The 21,177-nt window shown below is 34.2% G+C and overlaps 1 protein-coding gene across 1 annotated transcript; it reads left to right on the top strand.

The window, feature by feature from the left end:
- Positions 1–18,510: 18,510 nt before the first annotated feature.
- LOC126728332 (pentatricopeptide repeat-containing protein At1g71060, mitochondrial-like) lies at positions 18,511–19,585 on the top strand. Its single transcript, XM_050434178.1, has 4 exons — positions 18,511–18,731; positions 18,819–18,943; positions 19,121–19,197; positions 19,307–19,585. Exons 1-4 carry the CDS (start codon positions 18,511–18,513, stop codon positions 19,583–19,585), a joined length of 702 nt encoding a protein of 233 aa, XP_050290135.1.
- The last annotated feature ends 1,592 nt before the right edge of the window (positions 19,586–21,177 follow it).

Raw genomic sequence — 21,177 nt, 5'->3', positions numbered from 1 at the left:
AACCGGTCGGGCTGACCGATCAAGTCGGTCTGATCCTGTCCAGTTTTTAAAACCATGCATTAAACATTAAAGTTGTTAATCTTTAAAGAAACAATTAAATAAAGGGTCATGTTAATAGGTGTTCTTAGGGCAATGGTTAATAATTTATTTTAGGAAAGTTTTGACACCACTTTTATGGAAAATAGAAAAAACTGTCAAAATATTAATTTTTTTTCCTTTTTCCATAAAAATTTCTTTAAATAAATTATTAATAACTGTCCTAAGGACATCCATTAGCATTTCCCTTAAATGAATTAGAACCAAATATCGTAGAAATCCGTAATACCCAAAATTTATTAACTAATGGAAAAACAAAGTTCATATTATCCAAATTTGATCCAAGATCATATAGAATACTTTAATTGTTTTCACAAATTCAAAATCACAGTCATGATAATGGAAACTATAATTGTTTATAAATCTTTTAATGGAAAACATGATAATTCTAAAACACAAGCTCTAATACTACATGTAAATGTTTTCTTTATGTTGTTAGATTATAAACAGCCATAATATAAATTTTAGGATTTTGAATTATTATGATTTCACAACTACAAAAATTAATTATAAAGTTTACTTTGATCCATTGTTGAAATTTTATTAAGATGAAGTCTTAGTATAAAAGGCACTTAATTCACCAAATTTACAAATCGACCTCTCCCTCGTAGGAGTCTCTCTCTCTCTCTCTCCTCTAGTAAGAGATTTTTCTCCTCTCCTTTCTGGTAGTCTCTTTCTCCCCCTAGTGGGGCGTCTCACACTCTTAGATACATACTCTCCTTCATAATGGAACAAGAGGTAGTTAACAGTCTTCAAAAGCTCTGTCTCACCAAGGAAGAAGAAGCAGAAATATCAATCACAGCTCATAGCAAAGCAGACCTTTTGGAGGAATGCTCTTTAAGCCTGTTTGGAAGGCTACTTTCGGACAAACAACAGAACCAAAGAGCTCTGAAAAGCATGCTACGAGCAGCATGGAAGATGGGTTCAGAGCTACGAATAATTGAAGTAGGAAATAACACTTTGCAATTCAAGTTCAGCTCTCGCTATCAGATGGAATGGGTTGAAAATAGTGGGCCTTGGAATTTTGAAAACAATCTGCTACTTTTATGCAGATGGAAAAAGGGTCTCACATCAGAAAACATTGTCTTCACTCACTCCCCGTTTTGGGTGCAACTATGGGGCTTACCATTTGAGCTCATGTCTGAGGGGGTAGGCCGTGATATTGGGAATAGCATGGGATGCTTTATTGAGATTGACAAGTGAGCTAACCAATCCAAGCAAGCAAAATTCATGTGCATAAGAGTTGATCTTCCCATTGATAAGCCATTACATAGAGGAGGAATGTAGTGGGCATGGACGGTGATAAGTACTGGGTTCATTACAAATATGAAAGGTTGCCAACGTTTTGTTTTCTTTGTGGCAAGATGGTTCATGATGATAAACATTGTCATGCTTGCCCAAATAGACAGAACGCAACACCCCAATATGGTGACTAGTTAAAGGCATTTGGAACGTCTAAAGGTGGAAGTGGCAAACCAAGAAGCTTCTCTAATGGCGGCCACAGTGCTGGTAGTGATAACCAAAATGGTGGAAAAGATCAAATGTTTGAGAATGCACTCCAGACCTCTCTGGCAACTCAGGGTGGAAAATGCTCTAACAATGGTTGTGTTCAAAATTCAAAAAATGCACAAGATTCAAGCAAAACTGATCAAATGAGGGGATGTGATGTTAAGGGCACTTCAGCATGTCAAGCAGCAGAAAGTAGGGTGGGATTAGACAACTTGGATGCTGGTTCACGAGTTGTGAGGCAGGTAGGGGCCCCACGTGATGGAGAGTCTATGCCAATCCCTATCGAAACATCCAGTACCAGGGTGTTAGTTAGTGATACAGTTTCAAATGTGGGCCAAAATGCATAGGAATTAAAAGACCCACCCGAAGTTACAAGCCCACATAAGCTCACGGTTTTGGTCCAAGCACATGAAATAAGTGGAGAACAAGCTGATTAGGGAGTTACGAAGGCCCAAGCTGGAAAGGGCTGAATAAAGAAACTTGCTAGGGAGCAAGGACTAGCCCAAGGTAAGGTCTCTGAATCTCAAGGCTCAATTCTAGGTTTGAAAAGGCTTGGCTTTCAAATTTTCTAAGACGGTAAGGAGAAAGTCTTTAGAAGAAAGAAGTGTGGTGGTCTTGTTGGAAGTCCCAGTAATGATGATATATCGGCGGCAACTGCTATGCAGTACCGTCAAAAGCCATGAATTCGTTAGGATAGAACTGCCGGGGGCTTGGGAACCCCCGGTCAGTTCGAGCGTTGCACGATTTTGTGCGACAATGGGCTCCCAAAATAGTTTTCCTATTGGAAACTAAGTTAAAATCAAAGCGTATGGAAAGAATTCGAAATCGAATTGGTTTTGCAAATGGGCTTTTTGTTTCAAGTTGTGGTCGTAGTGGAGGTCTGGCACTCCTTTGGACGAGGGAGACTAATCTGGAAATTAAAAGCTTTAGTAATCATCACATTGATGCGGTAGTCACAGAGGCAAACTCAAATTTTAAATGGAGAATTACAGGGTTCTATGGCCATCCTCAGGCTCACTTGAGACAGTTCTCATGGGATTTACTTGCTTATTTAAAAAATCAGTACCAGCTTCCTTGGATTTGTTTTGGAGACTTTAATGAGATTTTATCTTTGGATGAGAAATCGGGCGGGCTGTTGTGTTCCCAAGGGTAGATGGAAAAGTTTAGAAATGTGGTTAACTACTGTGGCTTTAAGGACCTAGGCTATGTTGGGCCTGACTTTACCTGGTGTAATATGCAGGAAGGAGCCGGTAGGATGTATCTCAGGCTTGATAGAGTATTTGCTATTAGTGATTGGGTGGACAAATTTGGTGAGGTCAGAGTCTACCATTTAGTTGATTCTACCTCAAACCATTGTGCTCTGTATTTATCTGATCCTAAGGCCCCCAAACTTCCATGTGCTCGCCGGTTCCATTTTGAGTCTGTGAGAGTGCTTTTTTTCTTTAGCACACAGGCCCAAGGATCCTGGGCCAAATAGTTGTGTTTTGGTGGACTGGGCTTGGTTCACCGCAGCTAAATGAGGGCTGATTACGAACCAAGTTGTGCGCAAGTCACATAAATCTCCTCAAGGCAAAAATGCGATTCCTCCTAAGCAATAAAATACCATTATAAGTGTTTTAGTATCATAAAATGACCCTTTACTCTTACAAAATAAGTAAAATAGATGTTCATAATATTCACAATGAGAAAGAGATTGAAATAGAATATTTAAGGCTTATCTTTTATCGTATAAACATTTTAAAGAATTCCTTCACTTGGTACCCCGGGTGTACTGTCGTGGGATCCCGGGACGTACTGTCGTGGGATCTCGGGGCGTATTAGGCCTGTAAGAACCCAGAATCTCTGGTTCTCTGCACTATACAATCTTTCTCCATGCTTGTTATGCAATGAAGTTTTGTCCTTTCCTTTTACCTCTATAGGTCCTACACAAGAACAACTATACAATGCACATATCTTCAAATAATTGTTAGTTTCTTAGATTAGGATATATATATATATATATTAATACATATACATATATGTAAATGAATTTCATAAGAATGATTCAGCCACGAGGATCCTGGCCCCAATTCTCACAGACTTATGCTTTTGCACAGGACTTGTGGGATTTGGAACTCAAGTCTGAGTGGCTTTGCTTGGGCAGGGACTCAGCTTTACAAGCAAGAATATATATGTATTGAGCAGCAAGAAGCAGTAAAGAAATATGCAAAGTAATTGTTAGAAATTCTCAAATCAATATAAGATATTTCATTATTTTTCTTGATTGTGGATTACAAATGTGCTCACGAAGACGTGATACAAGATTCAAATAAGCTCAAAAATTACAGACTTTGATGGCTATTCAAGCCTCTAAGACTTGCAAAGTTTGAATCCTTTTGAATCCAAGTATATGCTATAGTGGCTGTTTCTGGGATACCGGGAGACATTCCTCTGTTTTTCTTAAATTTTACAGAGTTCTAATGACTCTGTTATTATATTCTTCCTACTAAAAATCCTCCCCCCTTTCAACATGGGTTTTCTCTTCCTTTTATAGTGTGTTTTCTAGGGCTCCATGGTACTAGTGATTTCTCTCTTTTGCCCCTCAGAGCTCGTGCTGTGACAGTTGCTCAAGGGCTGGTCTCTTCCCTTTTTTCTTATAGTTTTCATCTTTTATTGCTGTTTCTCTAAAAGTCATTTGCTAACTTTCCATTCCGGGGCGTCCTCAGCAATTAGCCTTCAATCTCTCTTCTTTCAAGGTTTCTCATTTAGCTGTCGGTGTTATTTCCTTGTTGTCATTATTCCCAAATAGTTGGAATCTTTTACTGTTGGGTTGAAAGTTCTCTTCCAGTTGCTTCTATGTATGATTTTCTCATTCTTGGTTCCTTGTGGTACAGCTCCTTTGTTCATGAATGTTTGCTTTATACTTTCTGATTCTTTGCTGCACCAGTGGGTACTTGAGAAGGACATCTCTGTTCTTCATTTCTTGTATTTCGTGGTACCTTTCTTGAGTTGTCTCAATCCTACAGTAGCTGTCCTGCATTACCTGAGGATCCCGGGCGTCTGGCAGCCTCTGGGTATCCCGGTCCAGTTCTTTCACTGAATTTCGCTGGACTTTTTAATGACCTTTTTTGCTGGAAATCTGAACATAAATAGGACCTTAATGTTGATTCTTCTTGCTGCTTGAATTGGGCCTTCTTTACTTTTCATGGAATGGGCATTCTTGTGAAATTTTGGCCTTCAACAGAGTCTATGTGGACAAAGAAAGAGGAAGTAAGGAAATTATTGAAGCGGCTTGGTGCTCAGGTAGTGTTTTGAGTTCGCCTAGCGGGATTGCATCTGCTCTCTTTGCTTGTGCAGCTGACCTTAAGGCTTGGAGTTCTGCTGCATTTGGGCAAATTCCAAAGGCAATTTAGGAAAAAAGAAAGAAGCTTAGTTCCTTAATTCAGCTTGATAATGATGGGTCTTTGGGTGAGGAGATAAACCAAGCATGGAAGGAAATTAATGATCTCCTTGATAGTGAGGAGATTTACTGGGGCCAACGTTCAAAAGCCCACTGGCTCAGAGAGGGTGACAAGAATACTAAGTTTTTTCATGCAAGGGCCTCTAAAAGACGGAAGCATAATACAATCTTGGGAATCTGGGACAAACATGGTAACTGGTGTGGGGATCAGGACAGTATTGCCAGAGCTGCCATTTCCTATTTTGAGGAATTATATACCACCTCCTACCCGAGTCAGTCAGAGAGTGTAATTGCTCCCATCCCAACCTTGGTTACTCCCAAAATGAACTTAGAGCTTTCTAGAGCCTTTACCAGGGAAGAAGTAGTCTCGGCCCTCAAGCAGCTGCATCCATCGAAATCACCAGGCCCTGATGGTATGTCTGCCCTTTTTTTCCAAAAATATTGGAATATTGTAGGCACTAATGTTTCTAATATGGTCCTAAATTTTCTTAACTCTGGCATGTCTTTATCTGATATCAATAAAACCAATATTGCTCTTGTGCCAAAAACCAATAATCCCCAAAGAATGACTAAATTCAGACCAATTAGTCTATGCAATGTGGTTTATAAGCTTGTTTCTAAAACTCTAGCTAATCGTCTCAAAGCTATTCTTCCCTATATTATTTCAGAAAATCAAAGTGCATTCACAGCTGGCAAGCTTATCACAAATAATGTTTTGGTGGCTTATGAAATTATGCACTACCTGAAGCACAAGAAATGTGGGCAAGATAGCTTCATGGCTGCAAAACTAGACATGAGTAAAGCTTTTGACAGAGTAGAATGGAGCTTTATTGAAAAAGTTATGAGGAAGATGGGCTTTAATGAGAATTGGATCAATCTAGTGATGAATTGCATATCCTTGGTGTCTTACTCTATCATTATTAATGGCACAACGTATGGGAGCATTATGCCTACTAGGGGGTTACGACAAGGCGACCCACTATCCCCGTATTTATTCCTTCTGTGTGCGGAAGGTTTCTCGGCCCTTATTCATGATGCGGCAAGGAACAACCAGCTGAATGGCATCTCTATTTGTAGGGGGGCTCCAAGAATCACTCACCTTTTCTTCGCTGATGACAGCCTCTTCTTTTGTAGGGCCAATGGTACTGAGTGTAGTAAGCTAAAAGAAATTCTTAGTATGTATGAGTTAGTTTCGGGGCAAAAGATCAACACAGACAAATCTTCTATCTTTTTCAGCCCAAATACTTCTTAAGAGCTTAAAGATGAGATTATAAACATCCTTAGGTCAATGCAAGAGTCAAATCATGAAAAGTACCTTGGCCTCCCCTCAATCATTGGTAGATCCAAGAAGCTTGTCTTTGCGGAGATTAAAAAGAAGGTAAGCAAGAAGCTAGCACGCTGGAAGGGTAATTTGCTCTCTATGGGTGGGAAGGAAGTTCTTATTAAAGCAGTGACCCAAGCCATTCCCACTTACACAATGAGTTGCTTCCAACTTCCAAAAACTCTCTGTGAAGATCTTGAAAAATTAATGAGGAGCTTTTGGTGGGGGCAAAAACACCAAGAGACCAAAATGGCCTAGTTTGGTTGGAAAACTATGTGCATGCCTAAGTCGCAAGGGGGAATGGATTTTAGAAATTTGTAGGCTTTCAATCTTGCCTTGCTTGCAAAACAAGCTTAGAGAATCCTCACAAACCCGAGTTCCTTGGCAACTCGTATTCTTAAGGCGAAATATTTTCCCTTTTGTGATATTCTCCATGCAAGTCTCGGCAGCAACCCATCTTACACCTGGCGGAGTATTTTTAACAGCCTAGAGGTTTTGCGTAGTGGTACAAGATGGAGAGTTGGAAATGGACGTCTAATCCACATTTGGGATGACAAATGGCTCCCAAGCCCCTCGACCTACAAAGTCATCTCTCCTCCTCGCCCTTTTGAGGACTACCCCATGGTCTCGTCTCTTATTGATCCAATGACTAGATGGTGGAAGTTAGAGACTGTCCGTGCCCTTTTCCTCCCTTTTGAGGCTGATATCATTTTAAAAATCCCCCTAAGTTACAATCTTCCTGATGACAAGCTTATTTGGATAAGGAATAAGAGGGGTGAGTTCACAGTTAAAAGTGCCTATTTTGTCGCAAGCAAACTCCTTGACTCAAGGGATGAAGGGGAATATTCCTCTGGTGATTCAAATGCTCAGATTTGGAGGAAAATCTGGTCTCTAAAGCTTCCGGAAAAAATCAAGATTTTCTCTTGGCATGCTTGTGTAAATGGCCTTCCCGTACTCACAAAAATGGTTGCTAAAGGTATTCAAACTTGCTGTGTTTGTCCAATCTGTGATGAGGCGCCTGAAAGCCTTCTTCATGCGTTAATCTCTTGTGATTTTGCTCTTTCGGTGTGGTCCCTTTGGCATGACTGCCCCATTGATTTGCTTCTAAAAGCAACAGATTTCAATGATTTAGTGCTCCATCTTTGCTCTTCTCCGTTTGTTTTGTGCTTGGAATTTTTCTTTGCAATTGCTTGGTCGATTTGGTGCAATAGGAACAAGCTCATCCACGATGAGAACAGTATGCCGCCTTGCAAGTTTTGGAGATAGCTAAGAACTTGGTTGAGGATTTCAGGGAGGCCTCCTCGTGGGACTTTCTGTAATACCCCAATTTTTGTTTTTATGATTACCACTATACCTTGTCAATCTTATTATAGAGTTGAGGTAGTATATGTGTGTGCACAGTAAGATGGGAGTAGACAATTTTTGTGGTGCTACAAATAGGTGAGAAATTAAAATTTTAGTGCATACAATTTGGTGCGGCAATTAAAATGATAAATAAAAAGGATGAAGATGTTTTATGGGCTTCTTGGAGACTAAAGAGATAAGCTCAAGAGGATTTTAAAGTCCAGCCCATTATTCCACCAAGCCCACATCAGATTAAAATATATAGTGGAGGAAAAGATAAATTAGGGTTTCTTCACTAAGGAGGCTAAGAGGTATTTTTTTCCTTGGAGTTAATTGAAGAGGCAGCTGATTATTTCAGGTATGATTTTTCAATTGTTAGAATCAAAGAATCAAAGGTTTAGAATTTTATCATGGATTACAATCTTATTATATGTATAGGACTTTCACGTTTTCGTTAGGGTTAATATGTATTAAACCCCAAGTTGCCTACTGTGTGCATTCTAGAACAAGCCGTGAATTGAGAAAGGTTATGTATATGGCTTTACGTCTCCTTTTGGTTATATGCATATTAATCATAGGTAGCCACTGTGAGTATTTTAGAAAAAAGCCACGGATTACGAAACTCAATCCATTTATTAGCTTTATGTCTTCATTGGTGTGTATATATATATATATATATATATATATACTAAATTCTAGAATTGGCCACCGTGTATATCCATGAACAAGTCACGGATCAAATCTTCAGTCATGAGGCATTCACCCCTTTTCTATTGTGGTTATATATATATATTAGGATGGCTGTAAGGTTTTCTATTGTGGTTATATATATTAGGTGGCTTAAACATTTTTGGGGTTATGTAGATCAACTAAGTCCTAAAGTATTAGCTGCTGTCCCTGAGGTTTAATAAATTCAAGGAAACATATTCTTGGGTAGTGAAACTTTAATTTAATGTTAAAAGTGTTATTCGTTCAGCAAAGTATTTTCCTAGTGAGTTAGTTTGTATAATTCGATAAATTTTATATTTTGTGGTGGCTAGTAAGTAATTTCTATGATTGAATATAGGTCTTATCTAAGAGTATTTTGAGACAATTGGAGGGTGTTTCAGCTGGACTTTCAGAGAGATTCAAGTGCTGTAAGTAATTATGCATAATATGCACAAGTTTTATTCTTTAGGTTCTTAGAAGTCAAAAGTTTTCAAAAGTTATGTTTTTAAAGCTTACGTTTTCTAAAGTTTATTGAAAGCATTATTTTTACATTATTGAAAGAGAAACTTCGACTTTTAGAAAATGTTTTAAAGAGAGACTTCGAATTTGAAATAATGTTTTGAATTTCCAAATCTCATTCAAATTATGATTTCTAAACTAAACTATTTTCCGAAAATAATCGAGTTCCAAAGTAAGTTTTAGTCATATTCCTATTCTCAAATGGTATTTAAAATGTTTCTTTTAGCAAATTTAATTTTCATATTTACTCAAGAATTGTAATATATTTACATAAACTCCTCAGTCGCTATTCGTTCCCAAGAGAGTCAAGCATCCTTTGATTTATATTCTATTCAATATTGTGATCTTTGATGTGCCTCTGTATTTGAAAGGAAATTGTTAATATCAAGTAAATTATTTTATTTTGTATAAACTTTACTTTGTGATATGTGATTTAAATAACTGTTTTTAGAATTGATCAGATATATCAGATATGTGTGGAAATCCGCTCACAGGATTGTATGTGAGAATATGTGTTGATCCCTCACCAACAGGGGTTAGATGTTGGTATCCGCTCACAGGATTGTATGTGAGAATATGTGATGTGTATATGTGATACTGTGCTCTGATCAATCATCTGTATGTGTTTTCGAATAACTTTAAGATTTGATTATATATATGTGTTTAGTGGTTCTTTATTTGTTTGGAAAACTATATCGAATTTTTTGAGTGAAATTGTGAAATCAAACTCGTGCTTTGCTTGACTCTATTCTGTTGTATATTGTGTATAATTGCTTACTGGATGTGTGGCTCACCCCATCAATTACAATCTTTTTCAGATTAAAGTTTAGTTGGGTAACAGAACCTTTGGATTGTTCGTAAGGTGCAAGGTAGAGCGTGGGAGTTTTAGGCGAAGTCAATAATACTGGAAGTCTTAAAAGATTATTAGTTATATATTTTTTTTTGTTATTCCGCTTTAGATTTCACTGTATTTTGGAGATTATTCTAAATTTGTGGAGTTTGGATTTTTGTAAGAGATTTATCAATAGCATTGTTTATTTGGAGTTTTGAATTATGTTTAAATTAATCATGTTTATTGAGTGATATTAGTTCAACAAGTTGGTCATGCATCTAAATTCATGTTCCATGGATCTGGGTCGTGACACTTTCCCTCTCCTCCGTCCCCACAATATGGCTGTGTTGCTCCCCTGCCGGGCTATTTCAAGGTTAATGTGGATGGTGCCTCTTCCATTGATGGCAGTGGTGTCTCTGGTGTAGGAGTTGTCATTTGAGACGAGTTGGGTGTGGTTGTTGCTGCTCTCTATAAGGCTTTGCCCATGCACTACCCAGCGGAGTGGACATAATTTTTGGCTTTGGAGCACGGTGTTCTCTTAGCTCAGGAATTGAACCTTTCGAAGGTGATCTTTGAATCTGATGCCTCTTCGGTCATTGCAGCAATTTCTCAAGTCAGCAATGGTGGCATAATGGGACATCTTGTGCAAAGCATTCAGTCCGTGGCGTCTGTTTTCGATTGTTGTAAGTTCTGTCATGTGAAAAGGGATTACAACAGGACTGCTCATGAGCTAGCCCAATTTGCTAAGTGTAATCAAGCTTCCAATCTCTAGAAGGGTGTTATCCCGTCCTGTTTAGTTCACTTATGTCAATTTGGCCTAAGTTGTTTATGTTAGCTTTTGGCCTCTATTGTACTCCTTTTCTTGTGTTTATGAAATACAAGTTTCTCTTCAAAAAACCAAAAAAAAAAAAAAAAAAAAAAAAAAAAAAAAAAAAAAGAAAAAAAGAAAAAAAGCACTTAATTTTTATAGAATTGGTTTCTCTCTCTTGACCCTCTTTAACTGAATGTTTTTTTTATAGGTAGAGAGATGACCAAATTTCTTGTATCTAGAACCTCCACTTGTCCATCAAAGTTGGAGTTACTTAGGAAATTTACTTCTTCATTAACCAATATTTTAAGGACACGTAACATCTTATTAAACCATAACATACATGAAGTTATCAAATGGATACGTTATCAAATGAGACAATTTATTCCTACAGCTTCTTCTGTTACTTTCTCAACTAGTTCCATTATAGGCTTTTTTATCTTTGGTCCGCCAACTTGCAAAGGTAGACCAAGCTATTGGATATTGGAATATGCAATTTTCAACCCCATCCTTGCTGCCAAACCAGATTTAATGTGTGGGCTAGCATTCTTGTGGAAAAGAATATTAGACTTCAGGTACGTAATTTATTTTTTGCCCTGACCAAGCTGCATAAGTTTTGAACTTTTAAAGTACTCATCATGATTCTTGAACAAGAAACAATTAGAAATACAAGAATTGAACAATTCATTTTACAATCTCGACCCGCCATGCCCAGAATCCTATTATTAGCATATCCTTCGTACCAAATCCATAGCCAACCCAAATCTACTTTTTTTTTTTTTTTTTTTGAAAATCGACCCAAATCTACATCTAATTTTCTCAAGTGCAATTAATACATATTTGATGGTTATTTCCGGCTTTCCACTCCAACACTCTAGAATTAAGCTTTAAGAAATAAAATTTCAATCTACAATTTTAAATTTTCATAATCTAAATTTATGTTAACATTTAATATTTATATTTAAAAATAGCTTAGATATTTCAACAACAAAAATTCCCTGAGAGAATGAATGAAGCAACCCAAACCTTACTTCCTTTTAAATGAATATTGAACTTTTTGTTTGTCAGATTTGACAACTTGTTTTATGAAATCACTAATATTACACTCTACAAATAGAAAAAAAAGGAAATCACAAGTAGTGGCATAAAGAAAAACAATGGTGTAAACACCCTATTTGGCTATTTTATACCTCAATTATGATGCATACCATTTTACATGTGCTTTATCCCAATAATGAACTTATTGAACTGTGCACATAAATTCTCAAATCAATCTATCATTTATTGTGTTAACTTTGCTTTTAATTTTACTTTTATACATGTTTTTTTTTTTTTTTTTTGATAAGACATGTTTTTAAATTTATGAAGAAAAAAATTAAATTATTGTCCCACAAACAGTACATATAAAAAAAAACTAGCTTATAATAATTTCCCAAATACACTAAGGGTACGTTTGGTACACTGAATGGAGATTACGACAGGAATTGTAATCTTCATTACTAGGAATAAAATGTGTTGTAATGTAATAACTAAATCTATTCATTAGTTTGGTTGTAAGTTATAACATTAGAATGAAACTTAACATTTATTTTAGGAAATTTCTTACTCATACAGTTATATTTCCTTAAAAATTGTTATTTTTAAATTTAAGAGAGATATGTGTTATTTTTTATGATTTTTTATTTTTATAATTATTAGATGTATATGGAAAGTTTGTTTACTTGGAAATATATTAAGTTTTGAAATTATTGCACTTACTAAGGAATAGCTAATACAACCTTTTAAAGAGGAATAGTTATTCCTCATTTTGAAGAATAGTTATTCTTAAGGAATGATTATTCCTTGTAATAAAAACATAACCAAACTAAAGAATAACTAAACCATAGGAATAACTATTACATTACAGCGCCTATTACAGTCTACCAAACATGCCCTAAGTGATTTTAAAAAAAGGAAAGAAAAAAAAAAAGAAAAAATATTACAGTGAGGCGTGCACTGTTACTGTTACATTAGCTGTGTACTGTGGCCCTGTATCTATATATATATATATATATATATATAAAATAAAAAATAAATAAAAAACAGCTCTCTGTTTACAATGGTGCCTTCGGGTTTAGCCGTTTAGGGGGAAGAATACAAATCCAACGGCTAGCAAAATGGAAATAAAATAGGGGCCTCTTCTCCGTGAAAATTGAAAATTCGAGAGGAAGAGAGTATCAGAAGTCTATAGACCATTCTACATCATGGGCTTGTTAATGGATTGGGCTCTGTTTAGGTCAGTTATGTAGGTTAGGTTTTGTTTGAAATAATTTCTCCATGACTTTCTTTGTTAGGCCCACGAAATAATTTGAATTACATGCTATTTTTGTGACAATGATTAAAGCCCAAATATTGGTTCTAAATAACTTATAAATCTAAGTTCAAATAGATATTTAGAGATACTAGTACTACAAGTAAAAAGAAATTATTTTCTTTTAACTACTCGCATTTGTTTTTTCACTATCACATAGTTTCTATTACTTCTCGATTTAGTTTTATGACATGATGGACTAAAACTAAATCCATAAATAATAGAAATAATGCATCATGTGGCAGTGTCCATTGAATAATGCCATAATTAATTTAGTTTTTTTCCATCATGCTATAAAATTTCTTAAATAATGAATTATAAGTTTTAGTGTTCATTGAATAATTAATTAAACATTACATAACCTTTACTTACTAGTAGAGACTGGTAAATACATCGGACATGTGTGGGTGCCTCACACTTTCTCACGACGTAATCTGACCCTCAAACTCTTTTTAGACCATTTTTATCCATTGAGTTATTTTCTAAATAAAAATAGTTTTTATTTCTTACTTTGTTTTTCCCTAATTTTTTATTAAAAAAAAAAGAAAAAGAAAAAAAAAAGTGATGACTTCTCACATTTTACAGAAATTCAAGGTTTTCAAGACAAATTTCAAAACAATCTTCTTTCCAAGGCATCACATGGCAGTGTCCACACACGTTAACTATTATGGTTTTATTTTGAGGATGATATGTGTGGCCTCAATAGAAATAATAGCGAAGATTGTGTCTATATTTGTGATATAATATGGTAATGTGATTTAATTGATTGTATTAGGTATGAGTAAATGATAATTTGGTCTTGTGAAAAGAAGTAGCATATTGTAGGTTAAGAGTTTTTAGCTCTCTACAAAGTAATTTTTATATCATTTGTTAGCTTTTTATTGATTTCTTTATAGCCTTACCGTATACAACCAGCTTTCTCCCAACAACAATTAGTTAATCAACAAGGAATAATTTTGGCTCCACATGTGTTTTAAATTATTTTGCTCCAACCTTTTATGTGATAACTGAAGAGATCATCCATATTTAGTTTAGTCACATTAATGTTTTAATGAGTCATGTGGCTTTTTTAAAATAAAAGACATGAATAGTCTCATAAATCTCAATATAATAGACGTTGTCCATTCAATAGAGTACCCTTAATTTGTTCTTGGCGTCCAATGAGGCTCATAATTGGTTGTCACAGTCACTTTTCTTTTACTTGGTCTGATTTTCTCTAGATCAACAAATGACTTGGTTTGACAATAAAGCGAGGGTTTCTCTGTTGCTAAGAAAGCTCTAACTTGTCTTAGGCAGTAGAATTGGGGTCCCTTCCTTGTTGAAGGTGTTGTTGTCTTCCTTGGAATAACATGTTTATTTTGTGGATTGTTGGGTTTTGTTTTAGGGTTACAAGGAAACAAATACGTGAGTTTTGTTCCTTGGGTTTCTTCAATACCAATTTTTCTCTATTCTTTTTTCTCTTAAAGTTCTGTCTTGTTTCTAAAAAAAAAAGGTTTGATTTTCTCCATGTTCACCTATTTGTTTGTTTTTATTTTTTAGTAAAATACTATTTTGGTTTTTAAACTTTACCAAAATTTTGATTTTTCATCTCTAAATTTTAAAATTCTCTTTTTTCCATTCTTGAATTTTGTAGTTTTTTCAATAGTTTAAAGATAAAAATAGGGATACAAAAAAAATTCTAGTAATTTAGGGATGAAAAAAATATATATTTTAAAATTTTAATGACATAAATAAAATATTTTTATTAGTTTAGGGACGAAAGACAACTCTCCAAATTTCCCCTTTCAAAAACTGGAGAGAATCTCTTATGGCTTTTATTCCCAAGTACATAACACTTAGGGTCTGTTTAAGATCCGTTATTTTGTTGAAACTGAAAACTTTTTGTTGAAAGTACTGTAGATAAAGGTAAAAGTTAGCTGAAATAGTACAACGGGACTCATAAATAGTACCAAAAAATGTAGTGGGGCTCATGAATAGTATCAAAAATAAGTTGAACAATAAAATAAGTTGGCTTTTTAAGTTGGAGCTAAACACACACTTAGGGTTTATTTGAGATTCGCTTATTTTGCTGAAACTGAAAATTTTGTGCTGAAATTACTGTAAATAAAGGTAAAAGTTAGCTGAAATAGTACAGTGAGACCCATAAATAGTACCAAAAAGTGCAGTGTGGCCCATGAATAACAGCAAAAATAAGCTGAATAGTAAAATAAGTTGGCAAAATTAATCATGCCATACGGACACTTAATGTCTGTTTGGCTAGCTTATTTTTTGCCAATTTATTTTACTATTAAGCTTATTTTTGCTACTATTTATGGGTACTACTAAACTTTTTAGTACTATTCATGAGTAACATTATACTATTTCTGCTAACATTTACCTTTATTTATAGCACTTTTAACAAAAAAAAAAAAATTTCAGTAAAATAAGTGGATCTCAAACATACCCTTAGTTGTTTTTTCCATTATTGAACCAATGCTTCAATGCAAAGACAGGGAGCAATGGATCCTATAAGCATATCCACCGTACCAAAACCATGGCCAACCCAAATGTACTTAAACAGCTCGAACTCAGCTACAAGGTACAAACCCAATAAGCCCGGTACCCAAGAAACTCCAACTCAAATAGCCCAACCAAGTCATAGACCCACCTAGCACCTGAACTCAAGCCCATGCCCAACTTATTGACTCAACCATGTCCAAAATCCAGCAGCACCTTAAATCCATGCCTAAACTTAGCAAAACTTCGAAACAAAACATTAATACATATTTGTTGGGCTATTTGAAATTTAAACTGTCGATACTATTATTCAAGCAAAAAGTAAAGATTACAACAACATGATATGATCAAACTATTAATGCTATTAACTTTCAATATAATTTTTGATTTAGAATCCTTTTTTTTATTCTTTATGATAAAAATATTAACAATAACAATATACAGATGAGTAGAGATTAAGGCTTAGATGAAAATTTTTAAAATTTTTGTCCACCATATGAAGACATAGAATCATGCATATAATATAAGATAGAAGAATTACTGTGTAAAATTAATTAGCAATAGGGTGAGGGAAGTGCACATCTTTACAACATGACATACAGTGTTGTTATCCTCAAAGTGACAATCACAATTGATGTTGCTCTCATCATTCCCTGGTGGTTCTGGTGTTACCCTAACCATTTGAATTTAGCAAGAATTACCATTAAACCTCCAATACGTCACACCCATCTTACTAGTTATTTCTTTGAGTGCATCAACTAAACAACATCCACAATCAAATAAACATAACATGTCAAATTGGTATTGTACAACTGCACAGATGTAAAATAATGGCAATTCAAATTCATTGTTCCCTATTTTTGGCTACATGAACTTAAAAATATTAAAAGGCACCAAGGAAAATATTTATCCTTTCACTTAAGTAATGCCATTTTTGCTGCCTGACTTTAGATTGGAAACACGGTTAGCTTCATCTTGTCCAGTAGTTCTAAATACCCATGATTTGAAGTGACATAAGAGGAACATCAAGGACATTTCGACCATTCTACACTTATTTTAATTTCCCATTTTGTTTCTAACTCTCTTTTTTCTTGTCCTTCTTGACGGGACACACCGGCTCTTATTCAAATAGAAAATAGAACATTTAGAACTCTCAAATGATCACAAAATTCTCCAAATCACTTCTTCCATACAGGACATTTGTGGAGGAAAATATGAAAAGTAATAACTCAATATGACTTATAAAGAAGTATTAAAAATCACTACAGTTGGGTTCTCAAAGTGGATTAAGGGGAAAAAAAAACCAGTGTTGCTATAATTATGTGATTTCAGACCAATAAACTGTTGGGAAAAATATACAAAGTAATAAAGGAAGAACAAAGATAACACAAAAGACAAACAGAAATAGATAACTTGGAGGCACAAAATTTTTATCCTTAGATAATATTTGCCCCACACTCTTATTGCTAAAGGGTTAACGCAAATTTGTCCACAGGATACAACCAATTTGTTTGCTTCTATGTATAACAATTCTAGAGAAGAATCATAGGATTTCTTATTTTTCTCTCTAACTTACTATTTTGTTTGGTACTACAATTATTTTTCAAGTGAACATAAGCCTCTATTTATACTCATAAGGTTATATTCCATCAAAAAGTACGTATGAAGAGTTAAAATGTTTCATAAAACCGTTCACAATGCTTGAAACCTTTTCAAACGTTTAGAATAGTTACCAAAAATTCTGTAGAAAATTCAGTTTTTACGAATCTCAATTGATCGAATGCTCTTTTCGATCGATCAAATAGGAATTGAGTATCGATCGAAACAGGCAGAGACTCCAGGGTTGATTTCCTTATCATTTCGATCGATTGAGCAAAAGCTCAATTGATCAAAAATATTGAATTTCGAATTTTCACTTAGAAAATTCCAGAACTTGAATTTTCACTTTGTCAACTTTATGAAATAAAATTCTCCAAACTCAAATATCATTATGACAACCTATTCATGTATATACCTATATATACAACATAAACACGTGACAAAACCACAAAAAATGAAACTTAGACAATCTAATCACAGAATAGTAGAGAATCATGCATAAGTTAAGTAATCTTATAATCATATATTTGAATGCAAAATACCCCATTTATCAGTTTGGTCATCAAGAAGATTATATTGGTTTCTTCAAATGAAAATGACAAGCTCAACCCAACTAGTCCAAACCAGTTATGGTGACACTCAGTTGGATCAAATTCCCAAGATTCAACATTTTCATTTTCCTCACTAGTTAGAATGGAAGTATTATGTATCCACCAAAAACAAGGAGATAGAGAATGAAAGAGTTAGTTGGTACCTTCTTGTTGGGGTACCAGCTCCTTTGCGAATCTCATGAACCTGAAGCAACTCAACAATAATCATGAAGAAGAAGAAGAAGTTTCTTCCCAGCATGATGGTCAAAAACTATTGGCTCTTGAAGGGACTATAATGGTTGAACCTAAAATTGTGTTTTGAAATTTGAGTTAGCTCACACAATCTTCTTTCGGTTTTGTAAAAGTACATAGATAGATGGTCTAAAACTCGTGGTCTTTTTCTTTTCTTTTTTTAAAATATTTTTTACCTTAACAAAAACCTAACTAAAACTCATAATTTCTTAAATTAATTTTACAAATATATCATTTATATGACTAAAATTAAAATATATTAATTATTTGGCCACTTTTGGAACTTGAATATAGGAGACTTGAGTCTCACACGGTCTTTTTTCAATTTTGCAAAACTTAAAAGTACAGAATAGTCCAAAATTCAAAGTCTTTTTTTTTTTTAACCTTAACAAAGCTAATTTTTATTTGTTTAGAAAAATATTTTACCAATTAGTCCAATCTATAGAAATTTTTTTTACCAATTGAACTACTGAAACTCATAATTTTTTTAATTAATTTTGCAAATATATTAGTTATATGACTAAAATTAAAACATATTAATTATGTGGCCACTTTTGGAACTTAAATTAAAACATATTAATTATGTTTTGATTGAGGCTTTGGGTAAGATCAAACAGTTCAAGGTGCTTTGGAATTTAGTTAGTGATATGAAGCATAAAGGGATGTTGAGTAAAGAGACGTTTGCGTCGATTTCACGGAGATATGCTAGAGTGAGGAAGGTTAAAGAAGCCGTAGATGCTTTTGAGAAGATAGAGAAGTTTGGAATGAAGTTGGTAGTGTCGGATTATAATAGATTGATTGATACTTTGAGCAAATCGAAAAATGTTGAGAAAGCACAAGAGGTGTTTAATACAATGAAGAAGAGAAGGTTTGTACTGGATATTAAATCATACACAATTATGTTGGAGGGTTGGGGTTAAGAGCAAAATTTATTGAGGTTGAATGAGGATTATAGGGAGATGAGAGATGAAGGGTTTGAACTTGATGTTGTGACATATGGTATAATTATCATTGTGCATTGTAAGGCAAGGAAATATGATGAAGCACTTGAGTTATTCCGTGAAATGGAAGCAAAGAATTGTAAGCCAACTCCGCAATCTGTTAAAACTATTCTCATTAGATCACTCACTAGTGATTTTCTCAGCACACTCAAAGATCAAACTTTCCTCCAAAATTCAAAACCTCACATTGAAACTCAACATGGGTCTTTGCTAAAATATTGTCTTGGTTTTTACAGACTATTACATGATGGTGTAGGCCAAGTGTTTGATGAAATAAATGACAAGGACCCAGATGTTATTTTAAGCAATAGAGTCCATGAGGACACTGAAAGAGTTTGTAAATTACTAACAAAAGGCTCTAATTCTTCTATAGAGTCTGTTCTCGATGGTGCTAAGGTTGAAGTATAATGCTTTGATTGAGGCTTTGGGTAAGATCAAACAGTTCAAGGTGCTCTGGAATTTAGTTAGTGATATGAAGCATAAAGGGTTGTTGAGTAAAGAGACGTTTGCATTGATTTCACGGAGATATGCTAGAGCAAGGAAGGTTAGAGAAGCTGTAGATGCTTTTGAGAAGATAGAGAAGTTTGGAATGAAGTTGGGAGTGCTGGATTATAATAGATTGATTGATACTTTGAGCAAATCAAGAAATGTTAGGGGTTCATTAGAGTGTTATGGAATTAGTAACCCTAGAGAGCTTAGGAAACAAAGACTATACCTGTGAGAGTGGGGCTGTAAACGAGCCGAGCTTTGTTGAGTAGTGCATGTTCAAGATTTGCTCGCCCTAAAACCAAAATCTCAAGTTTGTGAGAAGCCTAAAAATAGTGTTTGAGCTTGAGCTCGTGGGAAAGCCAAAAAACTTGAGCTTGGCTTGACTTGATTAATTAGTCAAGCCAAACTCAAGCTTAATATCAAGGTCAAACTCAAGTTCAGGTCAAGTTTTTGAGCTTGAGATCTAAAAAAATTACATTATTAAATGCTTAAATCTCTGAAAATAGTATACTCATTTTATCATGCATCTAGTCTTACTTATGATTAGCTATTATTCAAATTAATAATTTACATAATTAAATTCATTCATTCATCATTCCTTGTCTACAGTTTCAACAATTATTCAAAATACAATTTTTACATTCACGTTAGATGGTGAAGGATTAGAAAAATACCTGTTTGTAACTATTATGAATGAGAAAATACTAACATATTTCATAACTTTACTTTAGATGATTGATAGGAAATGATCATATGTGGCATACTTAATTATTTATTTATTTTTAAATGTAACTATAGTCTAAAGTGGTTCTTGATCAATTTAAAGAGAAGGAAAAAATTAAGGTAATATAGGTAGTGGTCTCATGTTGACCATGTCATTATTAAGATATGTGTAATGAGTATTTAGTTAACACATATAAACTTATAAATGAGTCTATACTTGAATTGTTGTGTATCAAGCCTAATAACTCACGAGCTTGTTTGTGATCAAATTTTTTTGCTTGGGCTCGGCTTGTTTATTAAACAAGCCTAAAACTAAGGCTCAAGCTTGGCTTATTTATAAACAAACATGAACTAGCTTTTTATCGAACCGAGTCCGAGTTTTTCATGATCGGCTTGGTTTATTTACAGCCCTATGTGAGAGAGCCAAAACCGAGAGAGAGAAATCGTACAGAAATTAGTGAATTGAAATTTTCATCCACCATAGTTCTGTGTTTACAGCTGAAATTTTAACATTTTTGGTAAATTTTTAGCTGTAAATTAATGGGTATAGGTAGAAAGTAGACAATTTATTTGTTTAATAAATATATTCAAATACTTTGCTACTGCCTTAAAAAAGGTACTTTTGTTAGCAATAAAATTTGCAACAACAAATAACTTTTTAGTAATTGAAATTGTAATCAAAATGTACCAAGGTTCTAATAATTATGTAATATTAAAGGTTTATCACATGTCACTACAACAAAAAAATGTTTATTGCAACGAAAAAAATTGTTGCAATACCATCAAAGTCATTGCAATAGCTTATGCAAAGTGTTGCAATAAAATTTAAGGTAATAGGTTTGTGTTACAAAAAATCTTGTTGTAATAAATTTTAAATATTTTAATTACAATTTTGATGCAATAATATAATTGTTGTTGCAATAAACAATTTACTACTTCGAATATTTTGTAGAATAGACTATTATTTCACAAATTTTATTGCAATAGATTGCAATAAAAAATTTACTACTTTGAATATTTTGTAGTAATAGACTATTATTTCACAAATTTTATTGCAATAGATTGTAAATAATTGACAAAAATAATTTTGGTCAAGTTATT

This window comes from Quercus robur, chromosome 5 (genome assembly GCF_932294415.1).
Source record: "Quercus robur chromosome 5, dhQueRobu3.1, whole genome shotgun sequence".
Classification (NCBI taxonomy): domain Eukaryota; kingdom Viridiplantae; phylum Streptophyta; class Magnoliopsida; order Fagales; family Fagaceae; genus Quercus; species Quercus robur.
The sequence above is the reverse complement of the archived record's forward strand: the minus strand, read 5'-3'. Positions and strand labels throughout refer to the sequence as shown.